Genomic DNA, 17,391 nt, shown 5'->3' with positions numbered 1-17,391 from the left:
TCCTCGCCAGTTAAAGAGAGGTTCACTAGAGCGGTTCTAAAAAGGTTTCACAAAAGAAGCAACACCTGAAGGGAGGTGAAGGACGACCTAGGAAAAGGAAGCAAGTTCTGTGTCACGGAGGCCCAAGGGCAAGGGGCTTAGGCTGTGGGTTGAGGGGACTGTCTGAGACGGACTTAAACCTGCACCAGCTCCAGAGCCCTGCGGAAACAGAGATCGGTACCCTCCGGCGTCTAGGTAAGGCCCACCCTCCCAGACCGCAAAGAGCCAGGATCCGACGGCAGCCTCTCCGGACCAATCACAACCTTCCTTCATCAAGGAGGCGGGGTCGGGGGGGCTGACTTTTCCTTGTCTCCGCCCCTTTAGTCGAAGTAACCAATCTCAGTGCACCTAGGGGAAGTAATCGCAATGGGAGTAACCAATGACGCCATGAAGCTTCTCGTGCGTGCTTGACCCTGCCTCTCCAGCTGCGACAAAGATGGCGCGCGGGCTCTTGGGTTCTGTAGTTTTCTCGCGATCCAAAAGGCTCCGTGCCCAAGTGAGTCCTTACCGCCTCCCTACCCAGCGGCTTCCCCTCCGCTAGTACGCATGTCCACAGCCTCACGGACCGGGAGAGAGGGGGCGCAGAAGGAAGGAGGCGGGACGGTATTACAAACAAAAAAATACGGCCTTCTCGAGAAGCGACGGCGGAGGGCCCGCTCCTCCCAGAAGGCGGTGCAGCCTGCCCGGGCGAGCCACGCACGCAGAGGGTTGTGGGGCGGATAGCTCCTCTCCAGATGGAGGCTCATGAAGTAGGGTGGGCGGGGGACTCCATATCCCAGCGTGCCCCGCGGCGGGCCCTACCGGCCGCGACTCCGGGCTTGGCCCCGGCCCTAGCTCGTCGGCTGTGTATTGGGGCGCGTGGAGGCTGCAGTCACGGTGGCGCCCGCGGGGACGGAGGAGGGAATGAGTGAAGAGGAGCAAGGCTCCGGCACTACCACGGGCTGCGGGCTGCCTAGGTGAGCCGTCTCGTACCGATTCCTTCAGGGCGAAAAGCGTGGGGCCGTGCGGAGGGAGTAGCGGCGCGGCCCCAGCATGCACCTGGCCTGAGGGTTGTTCCCGGCAAGCACTGGGGCAGTGGGCAGTGGTTCCCGGCGTGCACCGGGGCAGTGGCTGCTGCCTCCAGCTCTAAATAGTTTGGGGTTGGCCCGGTTCCCAGACTGCACTGGAACACTGGGCTTTATGCCCCCACATTCAGTGCATTTGGTGGGTACTGGGTTCCTGGCTTGCACTGTGTCAGGGGGTATGCACTTTCAACCTGCATTGGGGCACAGGATCGTGCCCACCTTAACTGAGGCAGGAGCAATGCATTCTTCCCCCCTTGCTTTGGGGTAGTGGGCCCTACTTTTCCAGCCTGCACCTCCACTTGGAACCCAGCCAATGGATGCTAGACTGTCTGGGGTTCCTTGGACCCTATGTCCCCCATAATGTGCCTAGGTCTGGTATGGAAGTGCTTGGCTAGGTGGGTGCAGAGATGGGAGGTGTGATGTGGGTCTGTGCCCCTTCCCCCAGTATAGAGCAAATGCTGGCCGCCAACCCAGGCAAGACCCCGATCAGCCTTCTGCAGGAGTATGGGACCAGAATAGGGAAGACGCCTGTGTACGACCTTCTCAAAGCCGAGGGCCAAGCCCACCAGCCTAATTTCACCTTCCGGGTCACCGTTGGCGACACCAGCTGCACTGGTGAGGAAGGCTTGGGCAGCCTGGCTGGGGTGTGCATTTGCAGGTCCCCATGGCTTTGTTTCTTGGAGTCTCTCTCTTCACAGTCCTTTTCTCCAAGGCCAGTGAGGGAAGGGGAGATTTCAGGGGAAAAGCTACTGACTGGATTGGGAGAACAGGGCTGTAAGAAGGTGGGTAGGACGTGGGAGAGTTAGAGGAGCGAGCAGGACTCCCACAGTGATCTGGCAGATCCCCATCACCCTAGAGGAAAAGTAAGAGAAGATAACTGAAATCCCAGTGGAGTATTTGGGGGAGTGAGTGCCTGGCGTGCTGGGCTCTGTTCCCGGTGCTTAACCAAATTCCCGTTTAATTTTAAACCTCAGTCTAACCAATGATTGTAGGTGGTAGTATCCGCCCCCCCGACTCCTCCCCCCGCCCGCCCATGTTGAATATGAGGAAACTGCGTGTTTGAGATAGTAAATGGCTGGTGCGTGGTCACATGCCTAGTATGTGGCAGAGTGGGGCTTTTACTCCAGAGCCTACCCTCTCTTATTCCAGCTCTCTGTATTTATTGAGGGAAAAGAAAGTGCTTTACAAAGGAAATTAAAGCATTTGAGCTCAGAAGTCCACCCAAGGCGTTTGAGCTCAGAAGTCCTGCTTGGCATGGCTTAATTCTGGAAGCTAACGGAAAGATAAGGGCTCTTCCTTCCAGCAATTAGTGAAACACTTCCAGTCTTCAGCAGGGGGAGGTTGGTCAGAAGGGGCTTGATTGATTCCCTCTGGCTATGAGGAGAGAGGCTGTGGGATGCTGGTTTCTTTCCCGTCCTTTCAGTGACCTCCAGTATTGCCCATGCCCCCTCTCTCAGGTCAGGGCCCCAGCAAGAAGGCAGCCAAGCACAAGGCAGCTGAGGTGGCCCTCAAACACCTCAAAGGGGGGAGCATGCTGGAGCCGGCCCTGGAGGACAGCAGGTGAGGGAGGAACCGAGGCATCCCAGAAGCCCTTCAAGGAACCCAGGCCCTGCACCACCCACTCTGCCCTGAGGCCTGGCCAGGTGACACTTAGCCACCCTGACCTGGCCTCTTCCTGAGAGTCCCTCTGGACCTGAACAGGGTTTTCCAGGGCTTCTGCTGCTATGAAGAATTCTTGGGGTGGAGGGGTTGGTTAGCCCCATAGAGGGGTTGTGGCAGTAGGTTGGGGCCTGGGTTAGGGAGGGAGAGGGGTAGAGGCTTGAGGCTAAAGGGAGTTACTCCCCAACATACCTCCTTGTTCTAGCAAGATGTCCTTCCTTCACGCGCAGGTTGGAGTTTGTTGCTCCTCTGGTTCTTGGGTACAAAGATACCCTCTTCTCTGAGACTCTCTTTTCTCAGTCTTTTCGCCGGTGTTTGGCAGCAAAGGATCCGAGGAGGAAGCTGTTGGTTGAGCCTCCCTGATTCTTTGGCTCAATTTGGAAGTTCTCTTAGGGGATTGGGAGGTCAGGAGGACGTGGGTCCCCCACCCCTCTCTTCCCCCTATACATGGGTGTGAATCAAAGGCCCCCTTCCCCTCGGGAAGTTCTTTTTCTCCCCTAGACTCTTCACTGCCTGAGGACATTCCGGTTTTTACTGCTGCAGCAGCTGCTACCCCAGTTCCATCTGTAGTCCTAACCAGGTATCTGTGTCCCCTGACTACCTGAGGTGGGTGGAGGAAGGGGTTCTGGTTTTTGGTCCCTCAGTCCTTGGACCCAAGCTGGTCAGGCATGAGGAAGTCTGAGAATAAACAGAATGGAATAGTTGGGAACCAGAACTTGAAGAAATCACAGCAGCTGGTAAGCTCTTGGGACAAGAGGTCATTTGTGATTTTCAGACAGCCTTATGAATGATGTCCGACCATGTTTAAGGGTCTTGCAGGTCCCATTTTCTTCCGGGTTGACCACATGTCAGTTCTGTGTTTGAGGCCCGTCAGGCACTTCTGGGACTGGAAATACAGCTCTTCTCCCACTGTCCTGGCTTAGATGATACCCAAGTGTTCCAGAATGGAAATGGGCTGGGGCCTGGAGAAGGCCTCCCTTGAGTGGGAGGGGGAAGGAAGCCGGCTAGAGCAGGAGGGAGCAGGCTAGATGTGTGGACAGACAGCTGCCCACCCGGTGGAATCGGGAGATGGTAGTCAGGAATCTAAAGTAGTGGTTAGGTTTGGAGCTCATGGGCAGGCTCAGATGGAACCCTTCACCTCAACTTTGGCCCTGTGCCTTTTCCTTCAGGAGCCCCCCCATGGAACTGCAGCCCCCTGTCTCCCCTCAGCAGTCTGAGTGCAACCCCGTTGGTGCTCTGCAGGTGTGTCCCATCCTCATTTCCCATGCATGCCTGTCTTCCCTTGAGCCAGGGGCCATGAGGGAAGGTTATGTGTGTTTGGGGGTGGGGGCGGTTCCTTGTACTGAGGCCCTTTCCACCCCCCTCTCTCCTTCCTCTCACCTAGAGTCTGAGGCTCCTGCGTGGGGACCAGCGTGGGTGTGAGAAGCCTTTTTTCACTCAGCCTCATGCACCCTGTGTCTCCCTTCCAAGGAGCTGGTGGTGCAGAAAGGCTGGCGGTTGCCGGAGTACACAGTGACCCAGGAGTCTGGGCCAGCCCACCGCAAAGAATTCACCATGACCTGTCGAGTGGAGCGTTTCATTGAGATTGGTAACTGGGCAAGAAGGGGTTCTCACAACTCCTCTCCCGCAGCACTCTGGCCCCAGCCACAAAGCAGCTCCTGGCCTCACTCTGCTACACCCCCTGCTCTCTTAGCTTCACAGTCCCTAGCTCAGCCCCTTCCTTTTAGCTTCTTGGCACCCTATTTGTCCCCTTCTCTCTGGCTGACCAGGTTCTCACGTGCATGGGCAGGTCTTGAGTTCCCCTTTCCAGTTGACATTCTGGGGGGACCCTCAATCCAAGTATGACCTGGGTGGAAGCACTGGGTCTGTGGGGAATCATAACCCAGCAGCCCTCTCTCCACATGCAGGGAGTGGCACTTCCAAAAAATTGGCAAAGCGGAATGCGGCGGCCAAAATGCTGCTTCGAGTGCACACGGTGCCTCTGGATGCCCGGGATGGCAATGAGGTGGAGCCTGATGATGACCACTTCTCCATTGTGAGTGGCTCATGTGGGCCGGGCGCCGTGGCCCATCCTCCATGCCAGGGCAGGGCTCCAGGGACTTGGGTCTGTGACTCAGCAGTGAGCCTCTCTGGGCCCTAGGTCTGCTTCTGCCACAGTTTTCCTACCAGACCCAGGGTTCCTGGGGCCGACTCAGCCTTGACTGTAGACCCGCTCTGTAGCTCTGTTACTGGGGTGAGGAGGGATCTCTGGCCATCTGGCCCAGGGCCTGGTAGTTAGAAGGGGCCACCCAGGGATTGACTGGGGGGAGGCAAGCTGGAGGAAGCATTCTTTGTGCTTTGTTCTCCTTTGACGTTGAATGTCTCAATGCCTGGGTCCCACAGTCTCTCGCTTCATCTTTCTCACTGTTCCCATCTTGACAGGGTGTGGGCTCCCGCCTGGATGGTCTTCGAAACCGGGGCCCAGGTTGCACCTGGGATTCTCTACGAAATTCAGTAGGAGAGAAGATCCTGTCCCTCCGCAGTTGCTCCCTGGGCTCCCTGGGTGCCCTGGGCCCTGCCTGCTGCCGTGTCCTCAGTGAGCTCTCTGAGGAGCAGGCCTTTCACGTCAGCTACCTGGATATTGGTATGGCTAGCTGGGGAGCGAGCCAGGGGATGGTGGGGGCTGGACCGGAGCAAGTAGAAGGGGGTGATGATAACGTGAACGCACCCCTCCCCAGGGCTACCTCCCCCAACATTGCCTCCCTCCTCTCTCTTGCTCTCCAGAGGAGCTGAGCCTGAGTGGACTCTGCCAGTGCCTGGTGGAACTGTCCACCCAGCCGGCCACTGTGTGTCATGGCTCTGCAACCACCAGGGAGGCAGCCCGTGGTGAGGCTGCCCGCCGTGCCCTGCAGTACCTCAAGATCATGGCAGGCAGCAAGTGAAGCCCCAGCTGGACTCATGGATGTGCACCCTTTGCTCCCTGCTCTTTCTGCCTCTGGGCTCATGTATCTGCGCAGCTCTGGTACCCTCTGTGGGTGCCATCTCTACCTCTGACACAGACTGCCTGCCTTGAAGCTGAGAAGGCACAGGGCAAGGAGCCAAGGACCACAGAGCCTCAGCCAGCCCAGGATCCGTCCTCATTTTATTGGTGATGATGAATGGGAATGAAATCGGGGGGCTGTCTACTAGAGCCTGGAATAAATATGCTGCTTTGTGGATTTGTAAGCCCTTCTCTTCTGTTTCCTTGAGCAGTGTGGATAGCAGAGGAGGTCACCACATTACTTTTGTGTGCCTTCCCTGAGCTTCTGTTCCAGCCATTCTCCTGTTTTCCTTTCTGGTGGGAGGAGGCTGGGCACAGTGGCCTCGTGGAATGTTGTCGGCTGCCTTGCTGGAGGGCTGGGTTTGGTGGAGGGGAAGGGCGGTGGTAAAGTCTCACACAGACACACATGGATTCAGAAGCCAGACAATTTTATTTGGGGGGCAAACATTGACACTTTTGGGTGTGGACCTTGCATGCAGACATATCAAGGGATGACATGTCACTTCTTCCCAAAGCGTTGAGGGGCAGCCAGGCTCCAGAACTGGGAATTCAGCCCCTCTCCAGCCCGGGGACTCAGCCGTTCATTCCTCCAGGATCCCTGGGTATTTCTGCCAAACCTTAGGAAAGATTTGTCCTCAGGTCCCCGCAGTCTCCTTTCTCTAGCCCCCTTCCTTCTCCTCTTCCTCTGCCTCCTGCCCTTTCCACCCCCAGCCCCTGCCATGCTTGTGTCCCTTTCAGACTCACCTCTGGGGCTGAAACAGGAAGCCTTGGCTCCGGCCAGGTCTCTCCATTGCCTGGAGCAGGTAGTGCAACAGTGACCCAGAGGTCTGGGCATCCTGTGGTGGGAGGGGTTCGCTGTCTTCCTCCTGTGCCAAGGGGGTATCAGGGAAGGAAGATGGGCAAATACCCTGGACACGTAAGTCACAAGGGGAAGGGACTGGCTTCCAGGGGCAAGTGGTAGGAGGCTGCGGAACCATTTCCTCAGATGTGAGGACCTAATGACAACCTTGGCAGCCAGAGAAAGTATCAGAACCTAGAGCACAAGTCTCAACCGAAGTAGAGGCAATGGTGATACGGGGATGGGACACACACTCACCGCGGAGAGCTGGTCTTCCTGCTGGCCTCCTGGCCCTTCAGCACAGCCCCCGTCTATTAACAGCAGCAGCACCAGCAGTGCAGCAGCCTGCCTAGAATCCATGCTGCCACCTACCCTCCTACAGCCACCCCAACCTCTTATACCTGCTGTTCCCCCACCCCCAGCCTCACAGTAGCCTTAGGGGAATCTAGAGCAGGCAAATGGAAATGCAGGGCTCATTAGGAGCCGCCTGGGATCTCCTCCCATGGCGCCCCCAGGACTTCATGCTCTCAGCCTCCTGCCCCCGGCCCCTAAGCCTGGAGTTACAGACTTTATTAGATGCATAAATCCTGTCTCCAGAGCTCAAGAAGCATCATTAGTTGCAGACGCTTTGTCAGAGCCAGGCCCTGGGGAGCCTTAGACGAACCCCTAATCCCTCAACAGGTTGGAGAGCTTGTTTATCACTTCCCCTCTTTCCTAACCTGTAGACTAAAGCACAAGAAACTCATGTCAGGAGGGGTTAAGTAGGATGTCCTGGAGTGGAAGAGGAGTGGGAAGAGCCAGGGTCAGAGTCTGTGAGGATGACCAGGCCTGGTCCTCCGTGCCTGGGGCTGGCAGTCAGGGCAACACAGCCCATCCTCTGCTTGTGTGCCTCTTGGAGGCTACTCAGATTTGCCTGTGGATAGAAAAAATATATTCAACTTCATGATGATGGAGAGAATTTAACTTTTTTTTTTTTTCTTTTTGAGATGGAGTTTCGCTCTTTTTGCCCAGGCTGGAGTGCAGTGGCGCGATCTCGGCTCACTGCAACCTCTGGCTCCTGGGTTCAAGTGATTCTCCTGCCTCAGCCTCCCAAGTAGCTGGGACTACAGGCGTCAACCACCATGCCCAGCCTGTATCTTTTTTTTTTTTAATTAAAAACCTTTTTTTTTTTTGGCCGGGTGCAGTGCCTCACACCTGTAACCCCAGCACTTTGGGAGACCAAGGCGGGTGGATCACCTGAGGGCAGGAGTTCGAGACCAGCCTGGCCAACATGGTGAAACCCTGTCTACTAAAAATACAAAAATTAGCTGGGCGTGGTGGTAGGCACCTGTAATCCCAGCTACTCAGGAGGCTGAGGCAGGAGAATCGCTTGAATCGGGGAGGCAGAGGTTGCAGTGAGCTGAGATGGCACCACTACACTCCAGCCTTGGCAAAAAGAGAAACTCTGTCTCAAAAAAAAAAAAAATTATTAAGATATAGAGGGAGGCTACAGGATTTTGGAGCCCACTGAATGAGAGTGGCTTCCAATCTTTGCAGACAGACCCCCATCTTCACTAGAGAGCACTGCTTCCGACCTGCCTCATCGCCCTTCCTATAGTCACTCTCCACAGCTGAAGCACTGCTGCCACCCTGTGGTCACAGCTCCTCATTGCCAGCTCCGGCCATTTCCTTTTCCTAGAATAGACCTCTGCAGAGGAAGTGAGGAGGGTGAGGCTTAGTGGAGGTGCTAGGGTCCAGTCTCCAGGGAGTCCCAGAAGGACAGGAGCAGGCTACTATGGGGCTGGACTATCATTCTGCCCCCGACTCTGGTCACCACAGCCTCTGCCTGGCCCTGGCTCTCACATAGAGTAGCCTAGAATCCTGTCTTAAGAAAAATCAGAATCACTAATCCTCAGGGAGAGGCCTTCAAAGCCATATGGTGCAGGTTCCTTCTAATCCTCGAGTCCCTTTTGGAGCATCCCCACCAGTGTGGGTCTCTAGCTTGTGCTGAGGAAGAGCCATGACGTAAAGGCCTTGGCCTCTGCTTGAGCAAGCTGTCTCCCGCTCTGAGCTTCAGTTTCCTCACCTGAAACATGGGCCCATTTTACAAGGAACGCCTTCCTAGAGTGTGCATTACTTAACATACTTTTTGTAATCCATTCAATAAAACAGCTGGCATAGAACAGGTATCCTCAAAACGTTGCTGTGATTGCCTCATGTGCCCCAGTCGGGGAACTTACCATCTCCTCAGACAGTCTTCGGACATATTTATCCTTGTGCCGAGGGGGCTTTGGGCTTCCTGTGACTTCTACTCGGGGTCTTAGTTTGCTCCATTAAGTCTCAACAGAACATCTCATCTCTTTCATGTGTAAAAGCTCTTCATATTTTTGAAGAGAGAGTTCATTCTTACACTCCAGCTTTTTTTTTTTTTTTTTTTTTTTTTTAACGATGGAGTCTGGCTCTGTCACCCAGGCTGGAGTGCAGTGGTGCGATCTCGGCTCACTGCAACCTCTCTGCCTCCCGGGTTCAGGCTATTCTCCTGCCTCAGCCTCCCAAGTAGCTGGGATTACAGGCACACACCACTATGCCCGGCTAATTTTTGTATTTTTAGTAGAGATGGGGTTTCACCATGTTGGCCAGGCTGGTTTTGAACTCCTGACCTCAAGCAATCCACCCACCTTGGCCTCCCAAAGTGTTGGGATTACAGGCGTGAGCCACCGCACCTGGCCCACTCCATAGTCTTTTTTGCTCAAGGGGAAGCACCCCACTCTTTAAGGCAAGGCATCTAGGAACCAACTTATCCTTTAGACACGTAGATTAGAGCAGGTTTGGATCTGGATGCTCCAGATACCATATTTCTGTTAATGCGGACTAAGCCAGGGTAAACCTTTTCGTAAGCTTTGTCTCATGGTTGGTCCCAACCACAAAACCTGACATTCATCATCATGGTATCTTGTAGTTTTATCTTTTTTTTTTGAGACGGAGTTTTGCTCTTGTTGCCCAGGCTGGAGTGCAATGGCTTGATCTCGGCTCACCACAACATCTGCCTCCCAGGTTCAAGTGATGCTCCTGCCTCAACCTCCCGAGTAGCTGGGATTACAGGCATGCACCACCGCGCCTGGCTAGTTTTGTATTTTTAGTAGAGATGGGGTTTCTCCATGTTGGTCAGGCTGGTCTTGAACTCCCGACCTCAGGTGATCCGCCCGCCTGGGACTCCCAAAGTTTTGGGATTACAGGCATGAGCCATTGCACCCGGCCAGTTTACCACTTCTTAAAAGGGAGTATCAAGGCCATGGGGAGATGGCTTTTCTGTGGGCAGTAGCTGCTGCATCCCAGAATGATCCTTGTCTGCTCCTGTGTGACAGAGGTCCAGAGGAGCAGCGGTGTGAGGGTGGATGGGACACTGCAGAGCTGGTTCTGGGCCAGACAGAACTCAGTTGTAATCCTAGCTCTTGCACTTCACTGTGTGACTTGGCTAAACCTCAATTTATCATCAATAAAATGAAGTGACTATTCCTGTTATCACTAGGTGAACAGTAAAGCAATCTACCATTCCACGTAGCATAGGGCAGCCATTCCATGTTTACCATCCTGCTGCTTCTAGTATTTCTCCTAACATCAATTACAAGTGGCTGTGGGCTGAGCTGCATTCAGAAAGAGGCTGGTTTAGCTGGCTTCCTGTGTCCAGGATGGAGGTAACTGGTCTCCTTTGAAGTTGGAATGGGTTGATTCCTCTAATTTTGTAAACTGCCCAGTTTTCAGAGTGCAGCTTCAGTGGTGGGAACCTCCAAAACCTCATAATCTGGGCTTTGGTATTTGGCTTTCAGCAATTTCCTTTCTTACCCTTCTCTGGACACCCATGTGCTCCTGGCCACAACACAGTGAAGACCACCACTGCCTTTCCTGCTCTCCTCAGGAGGCACAGGCTATTTGTGTCAAGTGTCTACCAAACACCAGCCACAGATAGCTTCTTAAATCATTTCTCTCCTACTGGGAAACTCCAGAGACACCTGCTATCTCTTTTGTCAAATTCTTCAGCCTGGCTCATTGTTCTCATTTGTGATGTTATTTATAAAGGAATATACAGATGCAATAAATTATCTGTGATTTCCCTACACCTCTTCCTGATTCCCACAGTCTCTGAGCATTACCTGTTTTTCTTGTGAACTCTTACCTGCTTTTTTTGTTTTTTTTGAGATGGAGTTTCACTCTTGTTGCCCAGGCTGGAGTGCAATGGCGTGATCTTAGCTTACTGCAACCTCTGCCTCCCAGGTTCAAGTGATTCTCCTGCCTCAGCCTCCTGAGTAGCTGGGATTACAGGTGCCCGCCACCAACACCTGGCTAATTTTTGTATTTTTAGTAGAGATGGGGTTTCTCCATGTTGGCCAGGCTGGTCTCAAACTCCTGACCTCAGGTGATCAACCCGCCTCAGCCTCCCAAAGTGCTGGGATTACAGGCATGAGCCACCGTGCCCGGTTTTCTTACCTGCTTCTAAGTAAACTCTACCCCTCATTTCCAGACCAGCCTCCTCCTTACCATAGAAAGCTATACTTTCCGTCTTTGTCTGTGTGTGTGCTCCCTGGTCACAACGGCCACTTTTTAATGGTTGGGTGGGGGTTGGCAACAAAACACTGAAAAGGCCATTTGCCATCAGCAACTCTCCCACCCGCCATCCACATAAAGCACATACTAAGTTTCCTGTGAGTACTTGCTGCCAGGATGCCAAGGGCCCTTGTCTCCAAGGCAGTCCACAGGAGCTCTGCCCTGGGCCTTCTGTCATACTTTGTAATTTATAGAAATCATCCACTTTCTCTAGGTTGTATCTCCCATGTATAAAAACTAGAGACAAAAATCCCTGTTCCTTCTGTCCTAAGAAATGGGGGAGTGATGAAGATGACAGACATGAAAGGCCAGTGACCTCCCAGAAAAGTGGACAATGGGGGCTGTGGATAGAGGAGTGAAGCATCAGACATAACAGTGGTTCACTTGATAGTTTAATGTTATATTTGCAGCATAAATAAGGCACAATATATGCCAGGGCAAGGGAGGGAGGGAGAAGGCATAGCTGGGGGGATAACTGCTAAGTGGCAAGGGGGAAAGGAAGACAGTATGGTTAGGGAGAATAGAGCGAAGCCCCTGCCTCAGCCCAGTCCCAGGAGATTGTGAGAACCAGCTCACAGGGATCATGCTGAATCAGGTGGAGGGGAAAAGGGAAAAGACAGTTTTGTAACAAAAAACAAAATAGCCTGCAGCACTGCATCCTCCTACCTGTCAAAGGCCACCACTGGGCACTGGGGAGACCCAGACCGAGTTGAATTCCTTGATAAGATGGAGAGGTGTTGCTACATGTCAAAAATATATAGATGAACAGAGATATAATCATAGATACACACTGCTTCCTTTTCAATAGATACTATGTTAGGATGTGGCAGCCTCCACTCTTGGGGCTGGAAGCTCATCTCCTCCCTGCCTGAAAGGTGTGTGTGTTGTAGGGGGAGGAATGGGACAGCTGAAGCTTGGCTGGTCCTTACTGTAACAGAGAACATGGAGTGACCAGTCTGCAAGGGAATATGGGACAACTCCTGTCCAGACCAATGCATGGTTTTAGGGATACGACTAAAAAGAAGACAAATCTAGCTTTTGAGATCAGTGATATGATGGGGATGACTTTAAAGGGAATGGAGGAAGAGACTGAAAGAAATGGAAGAATGTTAGTGCAAAGGCAAAAGATGTATTTGAAATATCCTCCACACCTGTAAGAATTTCCCAGCTTATCCCTAAGAAATGGTTCTCAACCTTTAGTGTGCATTAGAATCACCTGGAGTGCTTTTAAACCCTGCCCCCAGAGTCTGTGATTCAATAAGTCTGGGATGGGGCCTGAGAATGTGTATTTCTAACAAGTTCCCAGATTACTGTGGCACTGCCCTAAGGTAAAGTCAGTGAAACTATTGCTCATAGCCACTTCTTACAGCTAAAACATCACTCACCAGTAGCTACTGCTGGTGAAATAACTCTGTGCTATTAGCCCCCCATTAAAAAAATAAACCCTAGTAGCTATGATACAAACCTACATCTACAAAGGACATAAGCTCCTTTAACCTGCCCTACTCTCCCCAGCCTTTTCTCATTCTGGGGTAGGACTTTACCCCAAAGAGAGACAACACAGCTGATGCAGACGGTGGTAATGGTGGCCAGCAGCCACCTATGCTCATTCCTGCTAGGTAACCACCTTGGTATGGGGTGGGGGAATTTATGTCTGTATGCACATTTGTGTGTACAAACAGACACAGAGAAATCAGTCCTGTACTATGAGAGGGATGACTAGAGTTATGGGAGGCTGTAGTGGGGTGGAGGGAGTCCTTTAATCTGCCTTAGGATCCCCACCTTTCCTGTTCTTCCAGACACCCCCACCCCCGTCAAACATTAAGTCTAAAGAAAGCAGAAAGAGCATATCAACAAGGCATATGTGATATAGCTAGGAAGACTGGAATCTAAACAGGCTGGTTATGAAATTAAAAAAAAATAACGTATTTCCTTCCTGTGTATATAATGTACAATATTAATGAAAAATTAATGATTTGGGGATGGGAAGGAAGTTATGAAAAAAGGAGAAAACTGGCGGGGATAGCTGTATCAGGGGCTAGCACCTTTAAGGAGCCTCTCAGTGTGGAGCAGGGGAGCCCCAGAAACCACAGGAAGAATTTTTTTGGTGTCTGTTTGGTGGTTCAGGCTGTACCTAGGGCACGGTTGGGGTTAAGCACTCCATCTACCAGGACGGGTGGTGCTAGAGGGCAGTGAATCAAGAAAGGAGCCAAAACCAACAGAACAGGGATAGAGAAGTGAGCGAGAGGAGGTTCAGTTTGCTCAGTCCCTCTTTAACCACTACTTAAAGTACATGGTCTAATGCTTAGGGCCAAGGAGGGAGGTGAAGGCTAAGGAAGTCAGATTTGAGATGCATAACCAGCAGCAAAAGAGTAAGTAAAGGGGGCATGACTTTTTTTTTGTTGGCCTCTCTAGTATTGTGGGAGGCTTTCTTAGACTTTTCAACTCTAAGCAAACTTTCTGTTAGGGGAATGGGGCAGAAAGTGAGCAGACCAGAAGACCTGGTTCTGTCCCCTCCCTCTGTGGCCTTGGGTATGTGGAAGCTAGCTAGAGTGCTTGTGTATCGAGCACTCACATTGGAGTGGGGTGGGAAGCCTGAGTCCTGTATTCACGTGAACGAATTCAGGACACCCACCATACACTCAGCTCCTTTCTGAAAGTGTCCTCCCTTAGGCCTCTAGAAAGGCCATGACTTTAGGAAGGGCCAAGTGACACCTTCCATGATGTTTGGTTCTGGTCCAGATGGATCTGGAAGACAAAGATTGGGGGAGAGTGACCACATGGCTGGTAGCAATAACAAGGTAAGTGAAGTTACCTTTGACTATCAGAGAAGTTTCAGGGCAGCAATTATTCTGCCTCCTTAGTGAGACTGAGAACCAACTCAAGAACTATCTAGGGGGTTCTGACCTGCTGCTTCCTTATTTCAGTGCCATTTTGTTACTGTGGTTCTGGCAGTGCTCCTCACTGAGGTCCCGTACACATCTTCCCACTGATAAAAATGAAGTTAGGACTAGATAATTAGTCATGGGGGCTAAGAAATAAAAAAGACCCGCTACATAAATTAGCCACCCAACACAGGGACAGACTGGCAGGGCATGTATATAGTTACAAATTAATTCTTAACTGTAAAAACACTTGACTGAAGGGGGAAGAAAAATAGTCAAGAGTCTTAGGAAAGCTCCTTAGGAGCCATAAACTCAGTCAAGCTTTAGGGCAAGGCTGCTACTGGGAAATCAAGACAATAAAAAAATGAAACAAAACTCTAAAGCTGGAGAAAATCCCAGGGAGCAGCCAGCTAAAGGGGAAGTCCTGAGCACAAGTTACGGCTGTGAATTTTTAAAGGCAAAAGTGAAGTCCCTGGATGTGGTAACCTGCGTCCTGACCATCTGCCATAACATTTGCTAGTCTGAATCACTTCAGGGCCTATTCCTGTTGGGTACCTGATGGTAGAGGATGAGAAAACCGTGTTTTCTCTCCTTTGTCTTTAGGGGTGTGGCCTGTTCAGCACCAGCTCTGAAAAGCAGGAGGGGAAATTTAAAACAAATGCAGCAGAACCTGTTACCTGACTGGTTCACTAGGACAGGATATCACTTTAAGGAAATGGGAATCTTGTAGCTTAGAACATTTTCTCATTCCCCTGTGACAGTCAATTTTGGAGACAAAATAAGAAAGGAAGCTGGCAGTTATTTTGTATGTATGTTTAAGATGGAGGTAGGAAAGATGGAGAGAAGGACATTCTTGGCTTGCACAGATGGCAGGAAGTGGCTCTGGGACAACTGGAAGGGTTTCATACGGAAAGGCAATTAAAGCTGACCTATCTATCCACAGGCCTCTGGCTCTGAATTGCTTCCTATGGTCCTGGTAGAAACTGCATAGTTCAGAGCCAAGGGGAGATGAGAAGCCTTAACGTGGAAGAGGGACAAGAGAGATGAATTGCTCCCTCTGCAACCCAACTCTTCAAAGTAAGAATGGTTGAGAGCAATAGTCACCAATTTCCCAGGCCAGAACCTGGGGTCCTTTGCTGGGACCAGTTCTGCACTTTCCCTCTCCTCTTCCTCCCTCCTTTCAATCTTATACTCAAGTAAACCCACTCAGGATCTTGGCTATGATGCTTCAAGATCCTGGAGCACTGCATGTAAAGAGAAGAGAGAAGAAATGGGTTGAAGAAACTCTGGAGGACCTGGAAGACCTAGTGGCTAAGCTAGGAACCTGGTGAAAGAGAAAGAAGATAGTCCAGACGGTGATGGGCACTTGTGAACAGAAGACTCTAGCTCAGAAAAGCAGACAGATGTGTGAGGGGGAGAGATGGGGTAGAACAAAGGAACTCGAGAGTCCCCTACATGACAGCCTCCAGGAGGGCTGAGTCTGAAGTAGTTACAGAAGAGAGACAGGGGCGGTAATGTTGATAGGGGAATGAAGAGGGAGAAGCAGGAGCAGAAAAATGACCAAAGATGACAATATGCTTTGGCCGGTAAACTCTTATAGAACATAAAGGAATCGATTAATCCCTAACTTGATGGAACAAGCTTTGAAATACTTTGTTCCTGTCTGCCCTGATGATTAAACTAAAGAAGGAGGGAGGGGAGGAGACAGAATCAGCCAGTCAGATTCTGGGCCCTTCCCTTTTCACTACCAAGCAATCTTTAATAATAAGGCCACAAAATGAGGTTGCCAAGGCTTAGTGGGGTGGTGGGAAAGACCCCACCACTACACTAGATAAAGTCAAGGGACAAAATGAGGTACCCAAATAGCTCTGCAAATAGATGAAAAAGAATCAGAACTCTTGAGGGTTTCTTTCTTTTTGGTGGCAGGTAGGGAGAAGGAATAAAGCTTATGGAAAAACTGGAAAATACTGCTACTTCATACATCAAAGGTAACCTTACATTCTCCGTAAGTGAATGTTTTAACTAGAATTAAGGAAGAGGAAAAAGGAAACGGGTAAATAAGCAGCTATGGGAGACCTGAGTCCTGAGTCCACGGGGTGGCTGGGGCTGGGTCAGCGGGTAATATGTCATCAAATCTAGCCTCCCTCTATCTGGCAGGAAGTGGCATGCTGGTAAGGAACAAAAAGGTAACAGCCACGGCTTAGTGGGAAGAGAGGGAACTGAGAAACCCCAAACCTAGAAGTGCCAAGGGTTAGTGTTAAAAGAGACAGATACACGTGCATGGGGCAGGGGTGATTGTTCGGACCATCTGGAAAGGCCTTTGGCTGTGGATGCATCAGAAACCCCACCCTGGGGGATGATCTATGAGGCTCCGGGGCTGGGAGGCCCCCAGCACAGGTGTCAAACGTACATGACCACATGGCTAAAAAGCCCCATATCTGTCCATTACTCACAACACACAATTCCCCCCCACCCATATTGCCATGTCCAAGGCAGATGGGATGGGGATAAGATGACATCTCTCTTGGCTCTTGGGCGGGCGAGCTCTGGCTGAGGACCTCTCCACCAGAGGAGGCATCATCTGCCCGCAGACTGGGACTGTGGGGTCATGATTACATGCGATTGTATCGGCATGCTCAGTTCTGTCCTTTGGCTGGCCATCTGAGTGAGGACCGAGGTGGCCACAGCTTCAGCTGCAGAGCGAACACTGAGGCCATTGCTAGGGGCTGTTGCTGAGCTGTGCTGAATCACAGGGGCTGGAGAACCCGTTGGCTCTGAGCTTTCCTTGGGGCTTTCTGCCAGGAAGGAGGGCAAAGAGCAGAGAGCAATTGGTTAGAAAACAGAATGGGGAAAGAGGCAGGACTACCTTTTACCATAATTCTAAAGGAGCCCAAAAGGGAAATGAAACCCATCTTTTTTTTGGGGAAAACTTCCCAGAATCCTGGCTTCTAAGTCATAAATGGGCTAGGAAATGGGAAGTTGTAAGAAGGGAAGAACTAGGCCAAAATTAACCTATCTATTCCAATAAAATGAATCTCCAACATGTTAATTACACTGTCTGGTTTCTAGGTCTTCGCATAGTTCATTACCACCTCTTATTATTATTCATTACTTCTATTCTTTCTTGTTTTTAAGAGATAGGGTCTCAAGTGATCCTCCTGCCTTGGCCTCTCAAAGTGCTGGGATTATAGGCATGAGCCACTGCGCCTGGCCTTCATTTCTTTAAAGATGATTTAAAATAGATCTCTTTTTAGCCATCCTCTTTGATTAATTCTCACAGGAACTGAATTATTCCATTATTTTATT

General features: G+C 51.3%; 3 protein-coding genes across 19 annotated transcripts in view; 1 reads left to right on the top strand and 2 right to left on the bottom strand.

The window, feature by feature from the left end:
- Positions 1 to 742: 742 nt before the first annotated feature.
- On the top strand, positions 743 to 5,966 carry TARBP2 (TARBP2 subunit of RISC loading complex). Of its 4 annotated transcripts, none has more exons than XM_008956400.4 (9): positions 743 to 995; positions 1,554 to 1,718; positions 2,561 to 2,663; positions 3,247 to 3,342; positions 3,932 to 4,004; positions 4,233 to 4,350; positions 4,670 to 4,797; positions 5,184 to 5,385; positions 5,526 to 5,966. In XM_008956400.4, the coding sequence occupies exons 2-9, from the start codon at positions 1,559 to 1,561 to the stop codon at positions 5,681 to 5,683; spliced, it is 1,038 nt and encodes a 345-aa protein (XP_008954648.1). In that variant the 5' UTR covers positions 743 to 995; positions 1,554 to 1,558; the 3' UTR covers positions 5,684 to 5,966. The 4 variants fall into 4 exon arrangements, with proteins under 4 accessions (XP_008954648.1, XP_003831059.1, XP_008954647.1 ...); XM_003831011.7 differs by having other exon boundaries at positions 1,549 to 1,718; XM_008956399.4 differs by lacking the exon at positions 743 to 995 and adding an exon at positions 1,093 to 1,242 and having other exon boundaries at positions 1,549 to 1,718.
- A 226-nt stretch (positions 5,967 to 6,192) lies between these two features.
- Positions 6,193 to 6,996, bottom strand: NPFF (neuropeptide FF-amide peptide precursor). Of its 2 annotated transcripts, XM_003831009.5 has the most exons (3): positions 6,878 to 6,996; positions 6,526 to 6,647; positions 6,193 to 6,398 (listed from the first exon to the last, which is right to left on the bottom strand). In XM_003831009.5, the coding sequence occupies exons 1-3, from the start codon at positions 6,977 to 6,979 to the stop codon at positions 6,281 to 6,283; spliced, it is 342 nt and encodes a 113-aa protein (XP_003831057.1). In that variant the 5' UTR covers positions 6,980 to 6,996; the 3' UTR covers positions 6,193 to 6,280. The 2 variants fall into 2 exon arrangements, with proteins under 2 accessions (XP_003831057.1, XP_008954646.1); XM_008956398.5 differs by lacking the exon at positions 6,878 to 6,996 and having other exon boundaries at positions 6,526 to 6,765.
- Positions 6,997 to 7,397: 401 nt separating this feature from the next.
- LOC100981854 (cyclic AMP-dependent transcription factor ATF-7) overlaps positions 7,398 to 17,391 on the bottom strand; it is a 117,468-nt gene continuing 107,474 nt past the window's right edge. For 11 of the 13 annotated variants that reach the window (XM_003831007.5, XM_003831006.6, XM_034935730.2 and 8 more), the window contains one exon: positions 11,575 to 16,880. In XM_003831007.5, the coding sequence (XP_003831055.1) occupies positions 16,663 to 16,880 (218 nt within the window). In that variant the 3' untranslated portion in view covers positions 11,575 to 16,662. Of the gene's footprint in view, positions 7,533 to 11,574; positions 16,881 to 17,391 lie in introns of those variants that run through there. The other 2 variants (XR_008620407.2, XM_063593477.1) reach the window with 2 other exon arrangements.

Source organism: Pan paniscus, chromosome 10 (genome assembly GCF_029289425.2).
Source record: "Pan paniscus chromosome 10, NHGRI_mPanPan1-v2.0_pri, whole genome shotgun sequence".
Taxonomy (NCBI): domain Eukaryota; kingdom Metazoa; phylum Chordata; class Mammalia; order Primates; family Hominidae; genus Pan; species Pan paniscus.
Note: the sequence above shows the minus strand (reverse complement) of the source record. Positions and strands in the feature narration are given on the sequence as shown.

Bases quoted from the DNA above. Each gene is read 5' to 3' on its own strand.
- TARBP2 (XM_003831011.7), top strand. From the start codon at position 943: ATGAGTGAAGAGGAGCAAGGCTCCGGCACTACCACGGGCTGCGGGCTG. The intron at 1,719-2,560 runs GTGAGGAAGGCT...CCCCTCTCTCAG, and splicing joins TGGCGACACCAGCTGCACTG to GTCAGGGCCCCAGCAAGAAG. The intron at 2,664-3,246 runs GTGAGGGAGGAA...CCCCTCGGGAAG, and splicing joins CCGGCCCTGGAGGACAGCAG to TTCTTTTTCTCCCCTAGACT.
- NPFF (XM_008956398.5), bottom strand. From the start codon at position 6,758: ATGGTTCCGCAGCCTCCTACCACTTGCCCCTGGAAGCCAGTCCCTTCC. The intron at 6,399-6,525 runs GTGAGTCTGAAA...ATCTTTCCTAAG, and splicing joins TTCCTGTTTCAGCCCCAGAG to GTTTGGCAGAAATACCCAGG.